This window comes from Zosterops lateralis (genome assembly GCF_965231275.1).
Source record: "Zosterops lateralis genome assembly, chromosome: 6".
Taxonomy (NCBI): domain Eukaryota; kingdom Metazoa; phylum Chordata; class Aves; order Passeriformes; family Zosteropidae; genus Zosterops; species Zosterops lateralis.
Genome location: NC_139761.1, coordinates 56,779,529 through 56,802,587, shown reverse-complemented (window position 1 = coordinate 56,802,587; position 23,059 = coordinate 56,779,529). Strand labels below are relative to the sequence as shown.

The following is a 23,059-nucleotide window of genomic DNA, read 5'->3' as shown; positions in this document are numbered from 1 at the left end:
TGTCTCTGGGGAGCTCCCCTTGAAACACCTGTCCAGGGCTGGAAGCCTTTTTTGTTAGCAGCTCCCTGACTTGTGCAGTGCCTGTGTTCTCAATAAATCGGGATTTGCCAGGGAGCGCTCCTGGTGCTCCCGCTGCTCTGGTTTTGACTGGGATAGATTTCCTTTCTTCCCAAACGCTGCTGGCACCTGTTGGGTTTGGAAGGGGATGCCCTCAATCCAGCTGGGGTGGTTTGGTTTCTGCTGAGCAGGGCTTGCCCTCTTCCAAAGCTTTGGCTGTGTCCCTTGGTACAATGCAATGGCTTTCCGCTGGGAAGGGAGGGATGAGTGTTGAAGGCAGAGGCAAAGAACGCATGAAACACCTGTACCCTTGTCTCTGTCCCTGTTTGTGAGGTGGCCATCCAGATACTAAAAAGTGGGGTCAACTCTGAATGGGTAATGTCAGTGCTGGGGAATTGAGTGGAATGAGTGTCACAGGGCCGCCACCTGGACCCTGCCCATCTCGCACCAGGCAGCGGGGACCTTCTTGGGACAGATCTTGGAGGATATTCACAACCATCGTTGCCTGGAACTGGGGTGCCACTGAGATGCAGGAGGGATCAGTGTCCAGCTCTTTTTCCTGGGATACCCTGTATTGTGTTCCCCATAGCCCTGATTTCCCCAACGGAGCCACAGGAACCTTTTGGCCTTGAAAGGATTTTTCTTTCAGGAATTTTCTGTGAAGCTTGTTTGTATTTGTCTCCTCTTTCTTTGCTTCTGTAAACATGGTATTGACCTGGAAGGGAGCGGAACACACAGCTCAGGAACTCTTGAGGGGTTCTGTTTCTCTGGCACTCAGCTTTCTTCCTCTCCCTTTCCTGGAAGTGCAGTCTGAGACGGAGCATCTTATACGTGGTGTCACGGTGCCCTGGATGCCTGCCCTGAATTAGGGGGCTACAGTGGGCATCTCTGCCCTGCCCCACACAACCAGGGTGTCCCAGAGGTCATTCAAACCCATGCTCCGGGCCACCACCAGGGGTTTAATTAGTGAGGTATTAACAAGGAGGAATGTTAATTAAGAAGTGGAGGGCAGGGAGTCCCAGTTGACCTCCATGGCCAGGGCTGTGGGCGTGGCCAGGCTCGTGGGGGTGTGATCTGGGGCGGGGCCAGCGCCGTGGGTAAAAAGGGAGGGAAAAGGCTCGACGCTGCTGAGGGGAAACGTCGGGAGGGAGGGGACAGACGGATATTGTTGGGGAAAAGGAAGACATAAAGTGCACTTGGGGACCTGAAACTACTAACGATGGCCAAGGATACCTTGGCACACTCCTATGTATCCCTATCTCTTACAAGGGGAAGCCCTGGCTAAAATCCAGGAAAAACGCTGGTTCGGCTCCAAGGAATCAGAAGCAGGATCTGTGTGGAGACTGTCCCTCACGGCAGAAACCTCAATAGAACTGAGTGAGCCTGGGGCAGGATGGTCAGACGGAGCAGAGGAGGACCATCTGTCCATGACAAGGCCAAGTGCAGCCCATACCAGGAAGTGCACATGGAGTGGATCCTTGCACTGCTTCTAATTCACGCTCCCTTAACTCAGCTGGGAAGCCCCTCATTGCGCAGGGGGGCACCTGATCTGCTGGTGTTTGTCCAAGCACCCCGCAGACAGGCCGGCGCTGGAGGAGATCTTGCTCCACCCCTGGGTGCACGGCAGCCGTTTTTGAGGCCTTGCCGGAGCCTCTGCAGCACCCAGTTACCCCGTCCCACGCAGGACTCGGGAAACAACACCACCAGAAACCAAAAAAATAAAACAACCGCCAACCCATTCCGGGCCCTCAAGTCTGCTCCTTGTCGGCAACTTCAGCCAAAGAAACCTTTTGGGAAAAGGGGGAATCAGAGTGCTCCCCTCAGTCTCCTTCGAGGAGTGACCACTTGCCCCTCATGGCTTGCCCTAAAATGGCGGCCCCTCGCTCAGCCTGGCGCTCCATCGTGAGGGGACATTGGGGCTCGGCTGGGAGTGGAAATGGTCTCAAATGGCCTTGAGCTCCTGTTCTAGGGAACCATGGCAGCACTGGGGAGGGAGGGAGGGAGGGCGAGGCTGTTCCTGGTGACCTGAAACGTGGTTCCTGCTGTGTGCCAGGGCCTTTCTGCCTGCTGGCCTGGGGGATCACCCTCTCTGAGCTCAGCCCCACACCCACCTCCTTCCCGCGCCTCCTTCCGAACAGCATCGGCTGTGGACACGTCCCCTGCTGCCGTCCCCTGGCCAGGGGCCTCGTGGCTCCCGCCAGACCCTTCTTCCTCCCCAGGGAGCCTCCTCCCAGCTCAGGGGGGTGCCCCCCACAGCTCAGCACTCTCCAGCTCAGCCCCTCTAGAGCCGGGCCGCTCTCCCAGCCCCACGTGCCCTGAGCCAAGCGCGGATTGGCCACAGCCACCCCACGTAAATGGACTTCCTCTGACAAGGGGAAAAGGACCGGCCAAACCTCAGCTCGGGCCATAAGGAGAGGAGACTTCAGACCGCTCAGGGAACTGGGAAGCAGGGTGCCCAGGGAAAATGCTTTGGAAGGCGCTGGCCTCCACCAGTGCTGGTCACTAATGGAGACATCACCTCCTAAGGGCACAGGAGCGGGTGATTCCCAAAGGGCGGAAGCCAAACGGGCGAGGCAGAAGGCTGGCTGGCCTGAACAGGCATCTTCTCTGGGAAAGAGGACCCAAAAGGAAGCCGTGTGCCCACTGGAATCTAGGTCAGGAGAAGAATACACAGACGCTTCTTGCCACTGAAGGGACAAATTTGGTGTGCTGAAAGCTCAGCTGGAGAGGAAGGGGGGCCAGAAATGCGGGGCACAAGAAAACCAGTGTTTTTAAATACATTAAAGGAAAAAAAACGTTGTAAAAATAACAGTGCCCCCTACCTGGATGTGGAAGGTCACCTCACAAACAGGGACAGAGACAAGGGTACAGGTGTTTCATGCGTTCTTTGCCTCTGCCTTCAACACTCATCCCTCCCTTCCCAGCGGAAAGCCATTGCATTGTACCAAGGGACACAGCCAAAGCTTTGGAAGAGGGCAAGCCCTGCTCAGCAGAAACCAAACCACCCCAGCTGGATTGAGGGCATCCCCTTCCAAACCCAACAGGTGCCAGCAGCGTTTGGGAAGAAAGGAAATCTATCCCAGTCAAAACCAGAGCAGCGGGAGCACCAGGAGCGCTCCCTGGCAAATCCCGATTTATTGAGAACACAGGCACTGCACAAGTCAGGGAGCTGCTAACAAAAAAGGCTTCCAGCCCTGGACAGGTGTTTCAAGGGGAGCTCCCCAGAGACAGAGGAACTTCAAGTCCCTTTGACTCTGGAGGATCTTCTCAGGCACACAGCAGTGGGCGTTTGCAGTCGGTAACGCGGCAGCGTCCTGGGAGCCGTGCACTTGGACACTGCCGGCAGCGGCACCGTTCCCGATGGGACACCACTCGCTCCAGGAAAGGATCCATTGCAACAGCCTGAGCTGCGGTTCCACTTCCAGGCTTTTTCTGGCCACGTCCATCTTCAGGGCTGAGCCAGCTCCGCTGAGCCCTGAGGCGGGCGGGGCCGTGACAACACAAAGGGCCCGCGCGCTGGCGGGAGGCAGGGCCGTGATGTCCCACGGCCGCCCTGGCCACGGCACTGTGACATCACCGCGCCAAGCCTATAAAAGCCGGGCCGGCACCCGCAGCTGCCAGTGCAGCCGCGATAGCGCATGCCGGAGCCATGAGTGACGGCGGTGTCCTGCTAGCTGCACTTGTCCTGCTGCTGGCCGCTGCGGCTGTCGGGTGGGCCCTTGGCCACCGGCAACCACGGAGGCGGCAGCCACGGACACGGGAGACGACCGAGCGCCCGCGGGTCCGGCCCACGGGCTCACGGAGGAACCGGGGAGCCCCTGCGGCTCCCGGGTCCCCCAGGCCTCGGGCGGCCCCTGGCAAGCGGCCACGTGGTCCCGCGAGCCCCCTGCACAGCCCCTGCGGCTGCCGGCCCTGCGTGGCGGCGGCCCAGGAGCTGCAGGAACTGCTGCTGCTGCTCCGGGCTGGCCATGGGACGTGTGCGCCGCTCTACTCTGGGATGTGGCAGGCCTTGTCCAAAGAGCTGGAGGAGCTGCTGAAGCGAGGCCACCTGCCCTGCTGCGGCTCCTCCAGAAGCCTCCATCCCCCCGAGAGGCTGCTCCCAGCCACGGTCTCCGTCGCTGGGAGAGCCTCAACCCTTGCAAGGATGGCACAGCAGCGCACACCCGCCATCCATGCAGGGAGCTCAGGCTGTCAGAGAGCCTCCATCCTGCCAGGAGCCTCTGCCATCTCTGACAGCCTCCAGCCCTCGCAGAGGCTCAGGGAGACCTGTCAGCCTGCACAAGGTGCAGAGCCTACGGACAGGTCTCCAGGCTCCCTTGGACCCACGGACTTCAACCTGAGCCCGGGCACAAGCCTGCCCCTTGACGTGGCCAGGGGAAGCCGCGGAGGCCAAACGGGAGCCCAGCCCGAGCCAGGGGAGCCTTCTGAGGAGCAGCTGCTGGAGCAGCAAGCGTCCTGGAGCCAGCAGGGCTCATCCCACAGCTGCCAGGACGCTGTGCCGGCTGTGCCAGCTGGCAACAGCCCCAGCCTGGTGGTGGAGACCATCCTCGAGACACCGAGGAGCTGCCTCTATCCCCTGGAAGCTGCCCCAGCAGAGCCCTTGACTACCTCCAAGGGCTCTCTAATAGCAGGTGAGATCTCCTCAGGAGCTCTCTCAGGCTCCTGAGGGGCATCCCCACGCCAGGCCAGGGCCCCTGAGAGCGGCCTAGTCCCCGGCTGTTTCCAGGCTGCCACGGCTTCGAAACCCCCTCTCTGCTTTGCAGCTGCTCCTGGGAGCCCCCTGTGCCAAGCCTCGGGCTGTAGCCCCGGCCGTCCTCGGGAGCTGAGCGCAGCCCAGGACGCCGGGGACGGCAACGGTGCCGCCCTGCCCCGCCGCAGCGCGGCTCCTGCAGCCGCCTGTGCGCGCTGCCCCGGCCCAGCACCGCCGCTCGCCGGCCCCTCGGCTGCAGGGCAGGGGCCGCTGCCCGGCGCGCAGCAGGAAGCAGGTCAGAGCGAGGCGGCCCGCGCCGGCCCGGCCCGCTTGGCTGGCGGGTTCCTTCACTCGGGGGCGGGGGGGGTGGGGGGGTGGTTCCTGGGCGCAAGGCTGATGCCTCGCTCTTGGCCGCAGGGCAAGGGAAGGAGCTGCAGGAGCTGTACCAGTTGGGCCCGCAGCTGGGCAGCGGCGGCTTCGGCACCGTTTTTGCGGGCATCCGCCTCTCCGACGGGAGGCCGGTAAGTGGCCGAGAGGGCAGGGGACGGGAGGGCAGGGCGTGCGAGGCAGGGCAGGGGCCGGGAGCGGCAGGGCCGGAGCTCAGCCCCCCTGTCTGGATGCCTTGCAGGTGGCCATCAAACGCGTGGCCAGGGAAAGCGTCCTGCAGTGGGTCGAGCTGGTGAGTGAGCGGGGCCGGCGGGGCAGAGCGGGGCGTGGCGCCCGAGCATCATCCCCCGGGCGGGAGGAATCCCCATCACCAGGGAGGCTGCCCAAGAGGGCACGGGGGCATGCCAGGCAGGGGGCAGCCACAGGGCGGCATCAGGCCTGCCGGAGGCATTTTCTCCTCCTCACAGCCCGACGGCACCCCTGTTCCGATGGAGATCGCGCTGATGGAGAGGGTGGGCTCCGGCTGCTACAACATCATCCAGCTCCTGGACTGGTTCGAGCTGCCTGACAGCTTCCTGCTGGTGATGGAGCGTCCGGAGCGGTCGCAGGATCTCCTGCAGTTCCTGCTGGAGCAGGGGGTCCTGTGCGAGGAGATGGCGCGCTGGCTTTTCTGCCAGGTGCTGGAGGCCGTGCGGCACTGCACCGCCTGCGGCGTTCTGCACCGGGACATCAAGCCGGAGAACCTCCTCGTAGACCCGGAGAGCGGCGACCTGAAGCTCATCGACTTCGGTTGCGGCACCTTCCTCCAGGAGCGGGCCTACACGCGCTTTGCCGGTGAGCCACAGCCCGGGCCCTGCTCCCGGTGCCGGGCGCTGCAGGGAGGGCCCCGTTCCCTCCTGGGCCGCGGGGTGCGGCCTTCAGCCGCCTGCCGGCCGCCCTGTGCCACGGGGCACGTGCCCTGGCCCAGGAGCCGCCTGCCGGCCCTGCCCACAGAGGGGGGCCGCAAAAGCCAGGCCCCGGCCCCTGGGCTCGGCAGGCCCCACACGGGCTGGGGCTGCTCCGCCGGCCTTCTCTGCCTTGCACAACGGTTTCCTGGCTGGGGCCGCTTGGCTGGGGGACGTGGGCCGGCCTCGGGGGGAAGTTGTGGCCGCCGGTGCAGCCCCTGCCTCTGGCAGGAGGCCGGCGCCAGGCTCTGGAAGCCGGCGGCCTGCGGCTGGACAGCACTGCCCGTGTCCCCTAGGAACACGCGCCTACAGCCCGCCCGAGTGGATCGGCCTCGGCTGCTACCGCGGCGACTCGGCCACCGTCTGGTCCCTGGGCGTGCTGCTGTACGGCATGGTGTGCGGGTGCCTCCCCTTCAGGGACGACCGGGACATCGTCTTGGGGCAGCTCTGCTTCGGGTGCCAGGTCTCTCCAGGTGGGTAGGCGGCCTCCAGAAGGCAGGCTCGGGCACAGGGCCACGCGCAGCAGCCCGGCGCGGGCCCCGGGCGGCTCCGCGGGGACCTGCCCTCCCGGGCTGGCCGCAGGAGGTGGCCCGTGCCCACGGGGTCAGGGTGGCACACGGGGCTGAAGGAGGCGGCCGCGTCCCGCCACGCCGCTCTCCCGCACAGGGCAGGGCGGGTCGGGAGGCCAGGGCGCGGCTCTGAGCACGGGCAGGACGGCCCGGGCCCCGCGGGCGCCTTCCGCAACTGACCGGCGCTTTCTGCCTTCCCTCCCTGTCCAGCGTGCCAACACCTGATCTGCTGGTGTTTGTCCAAGCACCCCGCGGACAGGCCGGCGCTGGAGGAGATCTTGCTCCACCCCTGGGTGCACGGCAGCCGTTTTTGAGGCCTTGCCGGAGCCTCTGCAGCACCCAGTTACCCCGTCCCACGCAGGACTCGGGAAACAACACCACCAGAAACCAAAAAAATAAAACAACCGCCAACCCATTCCGGGCCCTCAAGTCTGCTCCTTGTCGGCAACTTCAGCCAAAGAAACCTTTTGGGAAAAGGGGGAATCAGAGTGCTCCCCTCAGTCTCCTTCGAGGAGTGACCACTTGCCCCTCATGGCTTGCCCTAAAATGGCGGCCCCTCGCTCAGCCTGGCGCTCCATCGTGAGGGGACATTGGGGCTCGGCTGGGAGTGGAAATGGTCTCAAATGGCCTTGAGCTCCCGTTCTAGGGAACCATGGCAGCACTGGGGAGGGAGGGAGGGAGGGCGAGGCTGTTCCTGGTGACCTGAAACGTGGTTCCTGCTGTGTGCCAGGGCCTTTCTGCCTGCTGGCCTGGGGGATCACCCTCTCTGAGCTCAGCCCCACACCCACCTCCTTCCCGCGCCTCCTTCCGAACAGCATCGGCTGTGGACACGTCCCCTGCTGCCGTCCCCTGGCCAGGGGCCTCGTGGCTCCCGCCAGACCCTTCTTCCTCCCCAGGGAGCCTCCTCCCAGCTCAGGGGGGTGCCCCCCACAGCTCAGCACTCTCCAGCTCAGCCCCTCTAGAGCCGGGCCGCTCTCCCAGCCCCACGTGCCCTGAGCCAAGCGCGGATTGGCCACAGCCACCCCACGTAAATGGACTTCCTCTGACAAGGGGAAAAGGACCGGCCAAACCTCAGCTCGGGCCATAAGGAGAGGAGACTTCAGACCGCTCAGGGAACTGGGAAGCAGGGTGCCCAGGGAAAATGCTTTGGAAGGCGCTGGCCTCCACCAGTGCTGGTCACTAATGGAGACATCACCTCCTAAGGGCACAGGAGCGGGTGATTCCCAAAGGGCGGAAGCCAAACGGGCGAGGCAGAAGGCTGGCTGGCCTGAACAGGCATCTTCTCTGGGAAAGAGGACCCAAAAGGAAGCCGTGTGCCCACTGGAATCTAGGTCAGGAGAAGAATACACAGACGCTTCTTGCCACTGAAGGGACAAATTTGGTGTGCTGAAAGCTCAGCTGGAGAGGAAGGGGGGCCAGAAATGCGGGGCACAAGAAAACCAGTGTTTTTAAATACATTAAAGGAAAAAAAACGTTGTAAAAATAACAGTGCCCCCTACCTGGATGTGGAAGGTCACCTCACAAACAGGGACAGAGACAAGGGTACAGGTGTTTCATGCGTTCTTTGCCTCTGCCTTCAACACTCATCCCTCCCTTCCCAGCGGAAAGCCATTGCATTGTACCAAGGGACACAGCCAAAGCTTTGGAAGAGGGCAAGCCCTGCTCAGCAGAAACCAAACCACCCCAGCTGGATTGAGGGCATCCCCTTCCAAACCCAACAGGTGCCAGCAGCGTTTGGGAAGAAAGGAAATCTATCCCAGTCAAAACCAGAGCAGCGGGAGCACCAGGAGCGCTCCCTGGCAAATCCCGATTTATTGAGAACACAGGCACTGCACAAGTCAGGGAGCTGCTAACAAAAAAGGCTTCCAGCCCTGGACAGGTGTTTCAAGGGGAGCTCCCCAGAGACAGAGGAACTTCAAGTCCCTTTGACTCTGGAGGATCTTCTCAGGCACACAGCAGTGGGCGTTTGCAGTCGGTAACGCGGCAGCGTCCTGGGAGCCGTGCACTTGGACACTGCCGGCAGCGGCACCGTTCCCGATGGGACACCACTCGCTCCAGGAAAGGATCCATTGCAACAGCCTGAGCTGCGGTTCCACTTCCAGGCTTTTTCTGGCCACGTCCATCTTCAGGGCTGAGCCAGCTCCGCTGAGCCCTGAGGCGGGCGGGGCCGTGACAACACAAAGGGCCCGCGCGCTGGCGGGAGGCAGGGCCGTGATGTCCCACGGCCGCCCTGGCCACGGCACTGTGACATCACCGCGCCAAGCCTATAAAAGCCGGGCCGGCACCCGCAGCTGCCAGTGCAGCCGCGATAGCGCATGCCGGAGCCATGAGTGACGGCGGTGTCCTGCTAGCTGCACTTGTCCTGCTGCTGGCCGCTGCGGCTGTCGGGTGGGCCCTTGGCCACCGGCAACCACGGAGGCGGCAGCCACGGACACGGGAGACGACCGAGCGCCCGCGGGTCCGGCCCACGGGCTCACGGAGGAACCGGGGAGCCCCTGCGGCTCCCGGGTCCCCCAGGCCTCGGGCGGCCCCTGGCAAGCGGCCACGTGGTCCCGCGAGCCCCCTGCACAGCCCCTGCGGCTGCCGGCCCTGCGTGGCGGCGGCCCAGGAGCTGCAGGAACTGCTGCTGCTGCTCCGGGCTGGCCATGGGACGTGTGCGCCGCTCTACTCTGGGATGTGGCAGGCCTTGTCCAAAGAGCTGGAGGAGCTGCTGAAGCGAGGCCACCTGCCCTGCTGCGGCTCCTCCAGAAGCCTCCATCCCCCCGAGAGGCTGCTCCCAGCCACGGTCTCCGTCGCTGGGAGAGCCTCAACCCTTGCAAGGATGGCACAGCAGCGCACACCCGCCATCCATGCAGGGAGCTCAGGCTGTCAGAGAGCCTCCATCCTGCCAGGAGCCTCTGCCATCTCTGACAGCCTCCAGCCCTCGCAGAGGCTCAGGGAGACCTGTCAGCCTGCACAAGGTGCAGAGCCTACGGACAGGTCTCCAGGCTCCCTTGGACCCACGGACTTCAACCTGAGCCCGGGCACAAGCCTGCCCCTTGACGTGGCCAGGGGAAGCCGCGGAGGCCAAACGGGAGCCCAGCCCGAGCCAGGGGAGCCTTCTGAGGAGCAGCTGCTGGAGCAGCAAGCGTCCTGGAGCCAGCAGGGCTCATCCCACAGCTGCCAGGACGCTGTGCCGGCTGTGCCAGCTGGCAACAGCCCCAGCCTGGTGGTGGAGACCATCCTCGAGACACCGAGGAGCTGCCTCCATCCCCTGGAAGCTGCCCCAGCAGAGCCCTTGACTACCTCCAAGGGCTCTCTAATAGCAGGTGAGATCTCCTCAGGAGCTCTCTCAGGCTCCTGAGGGGCATCCCCACGCCAGGCCAGGGCCCCTGAGAGCGGCCTAGTCCCCGGCTGTTTCCAGGCTGCCACGGCTTCGAAACCCCCTCTCTGCTTTGCAGCTGCTCCTGGGAGCCCCCTGTGCCAAGCCTCGGGCTGTAGCCCCGGCCGTCCTCGGGAGCTGAGCGCAGCCCAGGACGCCGGGGACGGCAACGGTGCCGCCCTGCCCCGCCGCAGCGCGGCTCCTGCAGCCGCCTGTGCGCGCTGCCCCGGCCCAGCACCGCCGCTCGCCGGCCCCTCGGCTGCAGGGCGGGGGCCGCTGCCCGGCGCGCAGCAGGAAGCAGGTCAGAGCGAGGCGGCCCGCGCCGGCCCGGCCCGCTTGGCTGGCGGGTTCCTTCACTCGGGGGCGGGGGGGGCGGGGGGGTGGTTCCTGGGCGCAAGGCTGATGCCTCGCTCTTGGCCGCAGGGCAAGGGAAGGAGCTGCAGGAGCTGTACCAGTTGGGCCCGCAGCTGGGCAGCGGCGGCTTCGGCACCGTTTTTGCGGGCATCCGCCTCTCCGACGGGAGGCCGGTAAGTGGCCGAGAGGGCAGGGGACGGGAGGGCAGGGCGTGCGAGGCAGGGCAGGGGCCGGGAGCGGCAGGGCCGGAGCTCAGCCCCCCTGTCTGGATGCCTTGCAGGTGGCCATCAAACGCGTGGCCAGGGAGAGCGTCCTGCAGTGGGTCGAGCTGGTGAGTGAGCGGGGCCGGCGGGGCAGAGCGGGGCGTGGCGCCCGAGCATCATCCCCCGGGCGGGAGGAATCCCCATCACCAGGGAGGCTGCCCAAGAGGGCACGGGGGCATGCCAGGCAGGGGGCAGCCACAGGGCGGCATCAGGCCTGCCAGAGGCATTTTCTCCTCCTCACAGCCCGACGGCACCCCTGTTCCGATGGAGATCGCGCTGATGGAGAGGGTGGGCTCCGGCTGCTACAACATCATCCAGCTCCTGGACTGGTTCGAGCTGCCTGACAGCTTCCTGCTGGTGATGGAGCGTCCGGAGCGGTCGCAGGATCTCCTGCAGTTCCTGCTGGAGCAGGGGGTCCTGTGCGAGGAGATGGCGCGCTGGCTTTTCTGCCAGGTGCTGGAGGCCGTGCGGCACTGCACCGCCTGCGGCGTTCTGCACCGGGACATCAAGCCGGAGAACCTCCTCGTAGACCCGGAGAGCGGCGACCTGAAGCTCATTGACTTCGGTTGCGGCACCTTCCTCCAGGAGCGGGCCTACACGCGCTTTGCCGGTGAGCCACAGCCCGGGCCCTGCTCCCGGTGCCGGGCGCTGCAGGGAGGGCCCCGTTCCCTCCTGGGCCGCGGGGTGCGGCCTTCAGCCGCCTGCCGGCCGCCCTGTGCCACGGGGCACGTGCCCTGGCCCAGGAGCCGCCTGCCGGCCCTGCCCACAGAGGGGGGCCGCAAAAGCCAGGCCCCGGCCCCTGGGCTCGGCAGGCCCCACACGGGCTGGGGCTGCTCCGCCGGCCTTCTCTGCCTTGCACAACGGTTTCCTGGCTGGGGCCGCTTGGCTGGGGGACGTGGGCCGGCCTCGGGGGGAAGTTGTGGCCGCCGGTGCAGCCCCTGCCTCTGGCAGGAGGCCGGCGCCAGGCTCTGGAAGCCGGCGGCCTGCGGCTGGACAGCACTGCCCGTGTCCCCTAGGAACACGCGCCTACAGCCCGCCCGAGTGGATCGGCCTCGGCTGCTACCGCGGCGACTCGGCCACCGTCTGGTCCCTGGGCGTGCTGCTGTACGGCATGGTGTGCGGGTGCCTCCCCTTCAGGGACGACCGGGACATCGTCTTGGGGCAGCTCTGCTTCGGGTGCCAGGTCTCTCCAGGTGGGTAGGCGGCCTCCAGAAGGCAGGCTCGGGCACAGGGCCACGCGCAGCAGCCCGGCGCGGGCCCCGGGCGGCTCCGCGGGACCTGCCCTCCCGGGCTGGCCGCAGGAGGTGGCCCGTGCCCACGGGGTCAGGGTGGCACACGGGGCTGAAGGAGGCGGCCGCGTCCCGCCACGCCGCTCTCCCGCACAGGGCAGGGCGGGTCGGGAGGCCAGGGCGCGGCTCTGAGCACGGGCAGGACGGCCCGGGCCCCGCGGGCGCCTTCCGCAACTGACCGGCGCTTTCTGCCTTCCCTCCCTGTCCAGCGTGCCAACACCTCATCTGCTGGTGTTTGTCCAAGCACCCCGCGGACAGGCCGGCGCTGGAGGAGATCTTGCTCCACCCCTGGGTGCACGGCAGCCGTTTTTGAGGCCTTGCCGGAGCCTCTGCAGCACCCAGTTACCCCGTCCCACGCAGGACTCGGGAAACAACACCACCAGAAACCAAAAAAATAAAACAACCGCCAACCCATTCCGGGCCCTCAAGTCTGCTCCTTGTCGGCAACTTCAGCCAAAGAAACCTTTTGGGAAAAGGGGGAATCAGAGTGTTCCCCTCAATGTTTTTTCCTGGATGGTGGTGCTTTTGTGTATTGAAGCACAGGTTGCAGTACAGGTAGGAGGGCCTCTAACATGGCAAGAAATGCAACAGTGAACCAACAGCTGCACAGCCTCTTGCTGTCTCCTGAATTGAAACGAGGCATGTGTTTGCATTCCAAGGGCCAGCGGGTGGCAGGAACAGAGATGCTGCTCTTCTCCATAGCTGTGACAACAGTCAGATGTGGCAAAACTTCCTTTCATGTTGAGTCTAACACAACTCTTCCTCTTTCTTTATTCTAGTAATGATTCTCCAGTCATGCCATACTACTTTATAGAGATGTAGGTTTTGCAACAAAGAGTTTTTAGGTATTTTCTTTCTTTTCATTCATAGTATGGTATGAAGATAAACCTGTATTTTACAGTATTTAGGACTGCAAATATTTTTTTACATTTGTAAGGGAAAATATATTACAAAATTTGGATTATATAAAAAAATAAAACCTGTTTCACTACATGTCATTTAGTCATAAAATAGATCTATATCCATCATCTAGAAAGAAAACAAGCTTTTGATTTGTCACACACATTTAGACTTTTTTTATCCCGTACGAAATAATGTAGGAAACAGACAGTCTTACAGTTTTATCTTCAACTGCACATCACTTTAACCTTGAGTGAAGTCTCTGCATCATTGAAGAGAACCAATTCAGGCAGTGCAGCTCTAGATTACCACATGATCAGAGCCCTAGACTGGTAATTAAAAGCAGAAAAGAGTTTGGTTGCTACTGTGAGACCACAGCACATTCTCCTGCTGTCATCTGAATCACTAAGTTTAAAGAATTAAGGATTTTAGAAAAGTGAAGATCCCAGATTTCAAGGGTGACACTAGTGGGACACTGCTTGGAGCACTGCTCACACAGTGCTTATATTAGGATGAAGTTGACAGAAAATATTATAGGTTTTTTTAATTGGTATGGAAGGGGCAATCTCTTCCACAAAACATCCGAGGTTTTTCAGGGGACAGAAGGGACCACACTGTGCTGTGCAAGGCTACCATGATTTAAGAATGCAGATTATCTTGCAATATTTAAATAACCTTGGCACTAACAGCAAAGGGGCAGTGCAATTTCCAAGGCTACCTAAGAAAAGGATATGTGTGGATCCAGCTCTGAAACAAAGCCCAGCTACAAGATACATTTTTTTCTAGGTTTGCAGAGAGCCTTTTCCCCCTTCCCAGACCATCCTCTCCAGGGTGACTGCAAGACAACCAAAACAGTCACCACCACAGCTCATCCCAACCTGCCATGAAGAACAGCGTGTTCAGCTGCCTCTACAAAACATCAATTTACACTTTTCCACTTACTCTAAATACTAACTGTATATTTATATGCAATGATTAAAAAAAAAAAAAGTGGTTTAGCTTAAACGTAATACCAAGCTTGTTACAAACTGCATAGATCATGTTATGATCCCACTTTCTTTTTATTTGGTTCACCTTGGAAAACACAATTCCAAGGAGCTCTTGGAATGAAACTTTTTGAAGAGCTCCTTTTGTATCCTTTAGTCACTCTGAAAGATAACTGTGTAACAAGAAAAGAAATAGCTGAAGGAAAATTAGCAGTATTTTATTTGTCCTTAACCTAAGAATTTAGAACCTGAAATTTTTACAAACATGATTTTATACAAACTACAGGGAATTAAGTTTTCCACCCACACTGAAGGAGTGGATGTGTCCTCACCCACGGCTGCAGCCCCTCCCTCCAAGGCTGTCACTGCTCTGCCAGGGGTTTATCCATGGCCTTGGCTCTGAGGGGCTCCAGCACAACCCCACACACAGGCACTGATGTTTCAAGGTACCTGCTGAGCACGGCCTTATTCACAGCCACAGGGGCTTCAGGTTTATCCTTAGGCCACGTTCCCTTCCTGGACATGGACATAACCATGGCCAGGGGTGCTCTGAGAGGTTCCTGCTCTGCCATGGGCTCATTCCCAGCCTGGGGCTGTCCTGTTCCCATGTGGGCTCACCCACGGGGCACAGCTCCCTCTGCTCCAGCTCACACTGGAGTTCCTGCAGCACAGAGACAGCAGCCATGCCCTGGTCACCTGCCAGCCCAGCTGTGCCACCAGGGCTGTCATCCAAGTGTCCCCAGGCATGGCACAGGGAGAGGAGAAGCACTACAGCCAGCAGCAAAATCAAAATGGAACCCCTAATGAGGCCCATGGCAAGCTCAGGAGCCTGATGACTCCACAGCACCAACAGTTCTAAATCCAACCCAGCACATTCCACCTCAAACCCTTCCAGCTCCATGTCAGGCACCAAAAAGGGCTGTCATGGTTTAACCCCAGCTGGAAACTCAGCCCCACAGCTGTTTGCTCACTCCCCACTGTGGGATGGGGGAGGAAGTCAGGAAAAGGAGAAAACTCATGGGTTGAGACAAAGACAGTTTAATAGGTAAAGGAAAAACTGCACAAAAACAAAGCAAAAGAAGGGATCTATACTCCCCTCTTGCCACCTGCAGGCAGATGTTCAGCCATCTCCAGGAAAGCAGGGCTCCATCACATGTCATGGTGACTTAGAATGACAAATACCGTCACTCCTGACACCCCCCACATGCTTCTTCCTCCAGCTTTATGTGCTGAGCACGATGTCACATGGCCTGGGATATTCCTTGAGTCACTTGGGGTCAGCTGTCCTGCTCGTGTCCCCTTCCCACTTCTTGCACCCACCACTCCCTGGTGGGTGGGGTGAGATGCAGAAAAGGCCTTGATGCTGTGTAAACACTGCTCAGCAATCGTGAAAACATCCTTGTGTTATCAGCACTGTCTCAGCTCAAATCCAAAACTATGCCCATACCAGCTCCTCTGAAAAAAAATAACTCTACTCCAGCCCAACCAGCACAGCTTAGTAGCTTCACCAAGTCTGGTTTCAGTATCAAAATAATACTCAGTTGGTCATGTTCCCTATTGTCAGGTGCTGAAAATTGCACTAATTTATAACAGTTTTCACTTTTGTTTTGGGTTATAACAGTTATTTCAGACCAGATTCTGCGGTTCAGTATTTCCACCACTCATCTCTTGACAAGCAGTCAACAATCAAATCTCCTTTGCTGTTGTTCCCAATTGTAGGTTCTGATGGCCACAAGCAACTGCATCAGAAAAGTTCTTTCCTGAAGAGATGACAGAACTCTTTTTCTTCTCTCCTGAAGTGCTGCAAACTGCTTCCAGAACCCTGCTACCATCAAGGGTAAGGCCACCTCCCAGCCTTGGGATTTCTAAGGAGTCTCAACACATGATGCATCTTTCCTTAAGCTCCAAGTTAATTTGGAAATGGGGAGATTCAGAGGGGTATATTCCAATTAAAACAATCTTCTAAAAAAACATGGCAGTTCCAGTGCCTCACTTCAGTTACTTTAAACACAGCAGGCCTGCACGTTTCCTCTGTTTTCCTTTCCCCTGCATCCTGCCTCAGCCCTAAAACACTCCGGGCAGGAGGCGGTAGGGCACGGCCGCGGTGTAGCGCTCCCAGTCCTTGCCGTACTTGCTGCTGCAGCGGTGCTCGTCCCTGAGGCAGCGGTGGATGAGCAGGATGGCCATGTAGGTGATGTAGAAGTAGGGCAGGAGGTGCTCAAAGCCACAGGCCAGGCAGTAGGCCAGCGAGCCCATCAGGTCCCCCGTGTAGTTGAAGTGGCGCGCCCAGCCCCAGAAGCCGGAGGTCATCAGCTTGCTGTGGTACCTGGTGCCGTCCACCGAGGTGTAGGAGCACTCGATGTACTCCGGCCTCCTGCCCCAGATCCTGCAGTTGCCGTTGGTGCGACGGAAAAGATCCTTCTGGTGGTTGGTGGCTCTGAAGATGTAATAGCCCAGCAGGCCCAGCACCAAGACCCCCAGGGCGTGAGCTGTGCACAGCTGGACGGGGTGGTAAACCAGATAGAGACCCTGGGGAGCACAAAAACAATCAGCCCTTTACTTCCAACATGCCTTGTCAATTACCAAGTCAATTCCTTCACTACAGTGACCCACAACAGACCAGAAGAAGGAGCAGAAAAACCTACTGCAACAGTAAAACTGCACAAGACTTTCAGAAACCTCTGCATCCTAGAGTTTCCTTCTCTCTCCAAAACTGCACTTCTTTGTGAAACAAGAAGGATGCAAACCAGACAGAAGGAAAAACCCAAGGAATGAGACCCAAACAAACCACCACTAACCAAAAGACCCTCAACAAGCAGAAGTAAAAAGAAAGGAAACTGAAAGGAATTAGAGAGGTGTGCAGACACAATGGACAGTGACAGGAAGAGTCACAAAAGAAGGGCAGGAGAGGAAAAGATGTCAAATCCATGCCAGGACGGGATGCCTTCCTACAAGGGAATTGTTACAAAGAATGTTGCAATAATTTCTCAACAGTCAAACTACATAGAAACATTTAAGGTACAAATTAGACTGCTAGAAAGAATGTTTCTGTAAAGTTTCATTCCTGTTAGCCCAAATACACCATGTACACATTTTTACCTGCAAAGTGTAGAGGTAAGGCAACCAAACACAGTCTCCCCAGCCCAAATACCATCCAAAATGATCATGGCAGATATCAATGGTTTTCAAGTACCAGGCTTCATTCCAAAAGAAGTCCAGAACATAAATACCCTGCAACAAAATAATTTCACATTAATAACACAGCACTGTCACCAGTTACCCCATTTAACAGCACCAGCTTAATGTCTGTGCTGCCTTGGGATGTGATCTCAAAATCCCTTGGTGTTCTCATGTTAGCACTTCAAAACCAGACATTTCTGAACACGGTTAAGAAGAGCTCTCACATAAATACAATCTGCCTCGACACACCACATCTGTCTCTCCAGACAGATAAAGCAATATGAGGATGACTCAAGGACAAACACTTGGGGAGTGAACTCAGAGCTGACCACCCTGATCTCTCTTCAGCTTAGAGTCACAGGGTTACAAAGAGGAGGGATAGAGCTTCTGTTGAGCAGGCTTCCCTTTACACAGACTAGGGTATAAATCCAAACAAGTCCCGTCACTGTTTCAGGCCAGGAAAAAATGCCTCAGTTTTATTTCCATGGAAGGAGTTTCTTTCCTACTTTCATACCAGCTTATTTCCAAACTAGTTTCTTAATCTCCTCCTTGGAATTCACCTGGAGGACATTGACAAGGATCATGGAGTTTGTCACTTCACCGTGCAGCTCCTGTTGTTTGGCAGCAAAGGAAAGGTTGATCAGAGTCCAGGCCACAATCCCAGGGCGCCCATTGAAGAACAGCTTGAAATCAAACCACTTCCCTATTCGAGGGTTAAATTCAATCCCCATCATGTAGTCATAAAAGAAGTTGCCAGTGAACTTGCTGTAAAACATTTTAAAAAATTAGAAATGTACAGGGTTATACACAAATACAGGTTATTGCTACTCTGACTACACAATTCAGATTAATTTGATGTAGTGATAATAAAAATCATAAAACCATGTAATGTTGTGCAAGGTAACATAAACTGATCTGACCAAAATATTACATTATTAGACATAAATTGTAGAATTTCAGAGGTGCCTGAGTTTACACCTGGTAACACTTCTGAATAGCCTAAGTGTTTTTAGGATGGGTGTATCTGTGACACTGGGGCTGCCAGTCCCATGGTGTGCAGCAGGAAACACAGGGAATGGTGCTGGTGAGGCAAAGAACCACTGCCATACACTGCCCTAAATCTCTGTGCCAGTGAAATATACTGTCATACAATTTATATATCCATTTTTTTATTTCACTGTTTTAATCTCTGATACCTACAGTTCTCTCATTAGTAAAATCTACATACCAGTCTTTGGCATTGGTAGGGAAAAAGTAGCCTTTAATCATTGCAAACGTGGACACTGCATATCCCAAGATATTGGCACACCACAGCAGAGGAATCCAGTTGTCAAAAATGATGGTAGGTGAGAAGAGGTGCAAGAAAGAAGCATTTGCAAACCAAAGCACATGGGTAATGATCCAGGCCTGAAGTCCATTGATTTGATATTTATTCACAACACCTAGATCATGAAGAAAAAAAGGAGTGTTAGTGACCCTGCATTAATACAGCTTTTAATTAATGTGGGGATTCACAGAATACACAGAAGCTCAGTCAAGTGCTCATGAAATGACTTCTCTTCCCTCAGTTAAATTCTCTTCCCTCCTCCCAATTAAATACCCTGAGGCACTTTTCTGAAAGTTCCATTAGACTCTGCTGTACCCATTAGGCTTTATTAGGCTGAGTGTTTCTCCTCACAAAACTGAATTTAGACTTTAGACTCAAGCCACCAGTAACAGTGCACATCACACATTTTGTCCAAGTCCCTTGGGTTAATGGAGCTTGAGCAGGTAAAACTATCTTGTCAAATACCAGCAATGGCCCACTGACAATTTTAAGTGCTAAAATTATCAACCAGTACTTTCCCACTGATGGTGTGGTGCCTACCAGATCAACAGCTTTACTAATCACAAGAGATAGAAATGCTATCACTTATTCTAAAAGATGACCTAGATTGCTTTCCAGTTTTGTTTGAACTGAACATGTGAGGAAGGTGAGAGCATTTATGTCCATGTTTCCTCTGGATAGACATGGGTTATTAAACACTCAAAGAACAGAAATGCTGTGATTTCAGAAGATTGCAGGGTGAGCATGTATTCCAAGGAAGACCTTACCAGCAGGGGTGACAGCACCTTCTTGTACACCTCCCACATAGCCAGGGAGAAATTTATGGCAGAAATCAGGAAAGGACATGTACAAAACCACCTACAAGAGACAGAATGCATTCACAGTAAATACAGACAAGACAAAACCCCTCAAAACACTATCCCTCACACACATATACCAAATAAAACATTCCTAATAAGTTTCTGGTAAGCATTGGGTAAGCCAATATGGCAATATTTAGCTGTTGTGATTTTAGACAAGTAATACATCTATTAGTTATTCTACAGCTCTAAAGATGTATTTCATGTAAGGCTGTCATCTTTTTTTGGTGGGGAGGCAGGACAGTTGGTAACTACATTCAGGGCCTCATTCTTTTACTTCGATCAACTTCTTGTGTATTAATTTAAACCAAATGTTATATAGCTGCTTTTTCTTAAAAACCTCATTAAGGCATATGTCACACAAAGAATATTTGTGTATATTCCCATCAGACTTATTTTCCAAGCACATGGGCCTCATTTGGATTCCAAAACACCTTGGAAACATTTCTTATGTGAAACACAAAAGAGTCAATGCCAGTGCAACATTCCACCATTTCCTTTGTGCAAAAGGATTCATCCCACAGCTGTGTCCAGAGCACAACTCAATCCTGTACCTGGAAAGTGACCCAAAGGGAATAGATGCCAGCAGCCCTATAGGTCAGCGTGGGAGTCCTGTTCCACATGTCAGACAGATGTTTATTCCCCGTCAGCAAGTCCAGGAGTGGAGCAGTCAGAGAGCACTGGTACTGGGCACAGGACATGATGAAGTAGTACACAATCAGCGGTGCAAACGTGAGCAGGAAAAGGATGCTCGCCAAGGAAAACCAGTCCACCTCCCTGCAATCCAAACACAGCATTTTGTTTCCCCAGGTACCAGGCAGACGAAGTACATCAGACAGTTTTTTCAGTGGGCCTCCTAGACTTAACTGGATGAAAACTGAAAATGTGTCCATCCTTAGGGCATGGATATGTCTGGGGGTCAAACAGCCATAAAAAACTCAGCACAGAACAGACTTTGCCACAAACTGCTCTAAAACTCTGCTAGTTGCTCAGAGCAAGAGATAAGAGAAAATCTCCCTTCCAAAAACCAGATTATTATTACAGACTTCACACTTTTTGACAGCAATCATGGCTCTAACTGGTGGAGTGCTCAGTTGGAAGTGATAATGGAATCCCAACAACATTATGCAAAGCTTGGAAGCTTGGAAAAGACACGCCTTGGACAGCCATGTGTTGAACTTGCTGTGCCACTGTTGCTGCCCCCAGCTGAATTAGAATGCCCTACTAATACCTGCCCAACTGGGATATGAGTCACAAATCTTTCTGCAGGAGGACTTGTCAGCTGGGAATGCCACAGATGCCAGGATGCCCGTTTTCCAAATCTCGGGAAATATTTATTTCCTTGAAGGAATCAGAAATTTTACCCATTTTTATGATTTGCTTTTCTTTTTTGCAAGGAGTGTGTTTTAACCCAAACCATCTGGCAACCTGTCTGCCTTCAAAAACTTGAAGAACTCCTCTTCAGCACCTGTTGCTACAGCAAATTACCCATGAGCTTTCCAGAGCAGGGCAACACAAAAATCTGTTATTAATAGAGGGAAATTTAAAAGGAATGCAGCATCTCTAAGAGTAAAAATGAAGCAATTGGAAATACAAGGACTACTTAGGGTCATTGGCTTCTCTCACCATGCTCTTCCCCACTGGCCTTGGGATGCTTTAGTGCCATTTTGCATGTTTTGGTGTTTTCTTTCCTCAGAAAGTTTTTTCTCCTGACGGGCTGCCATGACGTCCTGTAGGAAGAAAACAGGAATCCTATTACCCCAGCTGGTTCTCAGTAAGTCTTATGCCTCTACAAGAGAATCACAAATAAAAGTTACTAAAATCTATTATATAGCCTTCAGACCATGTGAAATTTGGGGGTGGAGGAGAGGGAGCAAAATATTTTCAACAATCAATTCCCTGTGAATTTACATTCAGCAAAACATAAAACACTGATATCATAGTCATCCATTAAACTTCTTGCTAACTGGAAATTTCTTTTGAGGTGCATAGATAATATATAACTTATTACTTACATGTAGATATAAAAGGAAAAACAAAAACGTTTCACCACATTCTCATAAATCTCTGTAACTAATCTGCCTTTCTTAATTTGAAAAATGGCTACTGCTGTAACATTATCGGTACCGGACCTTGTCAATTGGATACTTTTGCCCAGAGTCCTTGCTCCGTATGTCATTTACACCACAGAAAACAAGGTATAATCCTAAATCAAATATCAGTGGGAATGGAGAATGATTTACTCGGCACCACCTAATTCTCTCTGTGGAACACGCACTGTAGCTCTCTTTCAGCCTCATCAAACACTTGTTACGTTAAAGATCCTCACGCTGTGCCATGAACAAAGGGCCGACTTCCCGGCTCTGTGCCTCATCAGGGCGCTTTATCTGGGCACTGAGCCCGGCCGTGCCCTCCGCATCCCCCACCTACCGCCTGGGCAACCTGTTCATCGCCCGATCACACCCACAGCGAAATAAATATTGTCTCGCATCTGATCCCCATCTCCACTACCTTGCCCTTAGTCCTCCCTCCGTAGGCTTCTTTTCAGAAGCGATCTGAGGGGAAGGCGGCTCGTCGCTCCCCTTTGCCCACACGGGCAGGGGATCCCAGGCCTGATCCCAGACTCGACAGGGAAGGAACGCACCCACCTGCGGGGCCGGGGCCGGGGTCGCTCTCTCTCGCCGGCGGTCCCCGATAGCGGATCCCTTTGGTACCGGAGCCACCCTCCGAGGCCGCTCCCGCCGCCGCCGCTCCGACTCTGCCGCCGCCGCGGACCCTCAGCGGCACCTGTCCCTCGGGGCCCCGCCCCCGCCCCACGGCCTCAGCCAATCCCCGCCGCGCCCCGCCCGCTCCGCGGCTTCCTATTGGTGGCGCGCGCTCGTCCCATGGGCCGAGGAGCGCGAGGGGCGCAGGCCCCGCCCCCTGCCCCGGGAGGCGCGCTCCGCCGGGAACGCGCTCGGGAGGCGCCCCGGCCACCGGGAACGCGGGAGCATCGCTGGATAAACCCCGGCGGTCTGCGGCACCGGGAACTGCCGCCCCGGGGAACAGGGTACACCTGGGTCACAGCATCCCCCTCTGCGGCCACAGAGCCCTCAGCCACACTGGGCCGCCTTCAGTCGGTGTTAAACTCTCCACATTGCACTACCGTTCTGCAGAAAAAGGCCTGGGCGTGCGGGCCGAGAGCGGCTGAACACGAGCCCAGGTGTGCCCAGGTGGCCGAGAGGGACAATGGCATCCTGGCCTGTGCCAGCAATAGCAGGAGCAGGGCAGTGACCGTCCCCTGCTCTCGGCACTGCTGAGCGCCCGCCTTGAATCCTGGGGTCAGTTTTGGGCGCCTTAATCCAAGACATTGAGTTGCTGGAGAGTGTGCAGAGAAGGGAATGGATCTGGGCAGGATCTGCGGGGAGAGCGAGGTGGGGAGGGAGGTCTCATCCTGGGGGAAAGGAGGCTCAAGGAGGGGATCTTCGTACACTCTACAACGCCCTGCAGGGAGGCTACACCCTGCAGGCTCCTCTCCCAAGGGACAAGCGACAGGAGAAGAGGAAACGGCCTCAGGTTGTGCCAAGGCTTGTTTAGCTCAGATGCTAAGACGTTTCCTGATGGAAAGGGTTGGCAGGCATTGGAACAGGCTGCCCAGGGCAGCGGCGGAGTCACCACTGCTGGGCTAAAAGCCGTGTGTGTGTGTGTGTGTGTGTGTGTGTGTGTGTGTGCGGCTCCTGGGGACGCGCTCTAGTGCTGGGTTAGTGCTGGACTCGGCCATCGCACAGGGTTTTCCAACCGGAATGATTCTGACTGCGGCAGCTGAATATGGGATGAGGGACACAAGAGAGGGGACTGCGCTTCCAGGAGGTCACCCCCTCTGGGGTCAGCGCCCTGAGAGCCGTCGGGATGA

The 23,059-nt window shown here is 56.6% G+C and overlaps 3 protein-coding genes across 4 annotated transcripts; 2 read left to right on the top strand and 1 right to left on the bottom strand.

Moving 5' to 3' along the window:
* Positions 1-5,622: 5,622 nt before the first annotated feature.
* LOC310910234 (serine/threonine-protein kinase pim-1-like) lies at positions 5,623-7,155 on the top strand (the record flags this gene model as incomplete). Its single annotated transcript, XM_083862683.1, has 3 exons — positions 5,623-5,968; positions 6,375-6,551; positions 6,858-7,155. 3 exons carry the CDS (start codon positions 5,623-5,625, stop codon positions 6,959-6,961), a joined length of 627 nt encoding a protein of 208 aa, XP_083718809.1. The 3' UTR covers positions 6,962-7,155.
* Positions 7,156-10,889: 3,734 nt separating this feature from the next.
* On the top strand, positions 10,890-12,227 carry LOC310910819 (serine/threonine-protein kinase pim-1-like; the record flags this gene model as incomplete). Its single annotated transcript, XM_083863832.1, has 3 exons — positions 10,890-11,235; positions 11,642-11,818; positions 12,124-12,227. 3 exons carry the CDS (start codon positions 10,890-10,892, stop codon positions 12,225-12,227), a joined length of 627 nt encoding a protein of 208 aa, XP_083719958.1.
* A 1,675-nt stretch (positions 12,228-13,902) lies between these two features.
* DHCR7 (7-dehydrocholesterol reductase) lies at positions 13,903-22,120 on the bottom strand. Of its 2 annotated transcripts, XM_083864453.1 has the most exons (8): positions 21,808-22,120; positions 20,794-20,884; positions 19,722-19,944; positions 19,075-19,165; positions 18,209-18,422; positions 17,541-17,745; positions 16,900-17,031; positions 13,904-16,329 (listed from the first exon to the last, which is right to left on the bottom strand). In XM_083864453.1, the coding sequence occupies exons 2-8, from the start codon at positions 20,838-20,840 to the stop codon at positions 15,865-15,867; spliced, it is 1,377 nt and encodes a 458-aa protein (XP_083720579.1). In that variant the 5' UTR covers positions 20,841-20,884; positions 21,808-22,120; the 3' UTR covers positions 13,904-15,864. The 2 variants fall into 2 exon arrangements, with proteins under 2 accessions (XP_083720578.1, XP_083720579.1); XM_083864452.1 differs by lacking the exon at positions 21,808-22,120 and having other exon boundaries at positions 13,903-16,329; positions 20,794-20,894.
* Between the last annotated feature and the right edge of the window lie 939 nt (positions 22,121-23,059).

Excerpts from the sequence above, each read along its gene's own strand:
- DHCR7 (XM_083864452.1), bottom strand. The coding sequence starts at position 20,891 with ATGGCAGCCCGTCAGGAGAAAAAACTTTCTGAGGAAAGAAAACACCAA. Across the intron at positions 19,166-19,721 it reads CCCTTTGGGTCACTTTCCAG|GTGGTTTTGTACATGTCCTT; the intron begins GTACAGGATTGA and ends TGTCTCTTGTAG. Across the intron at positions 16,330-16,899 it reads CTTACCTCTACACTTTGCAG|GGTCTCTATCTGGTTTACCA; the intron begins GTAAAAATGTGT and ends TGTGCTCCCCAG.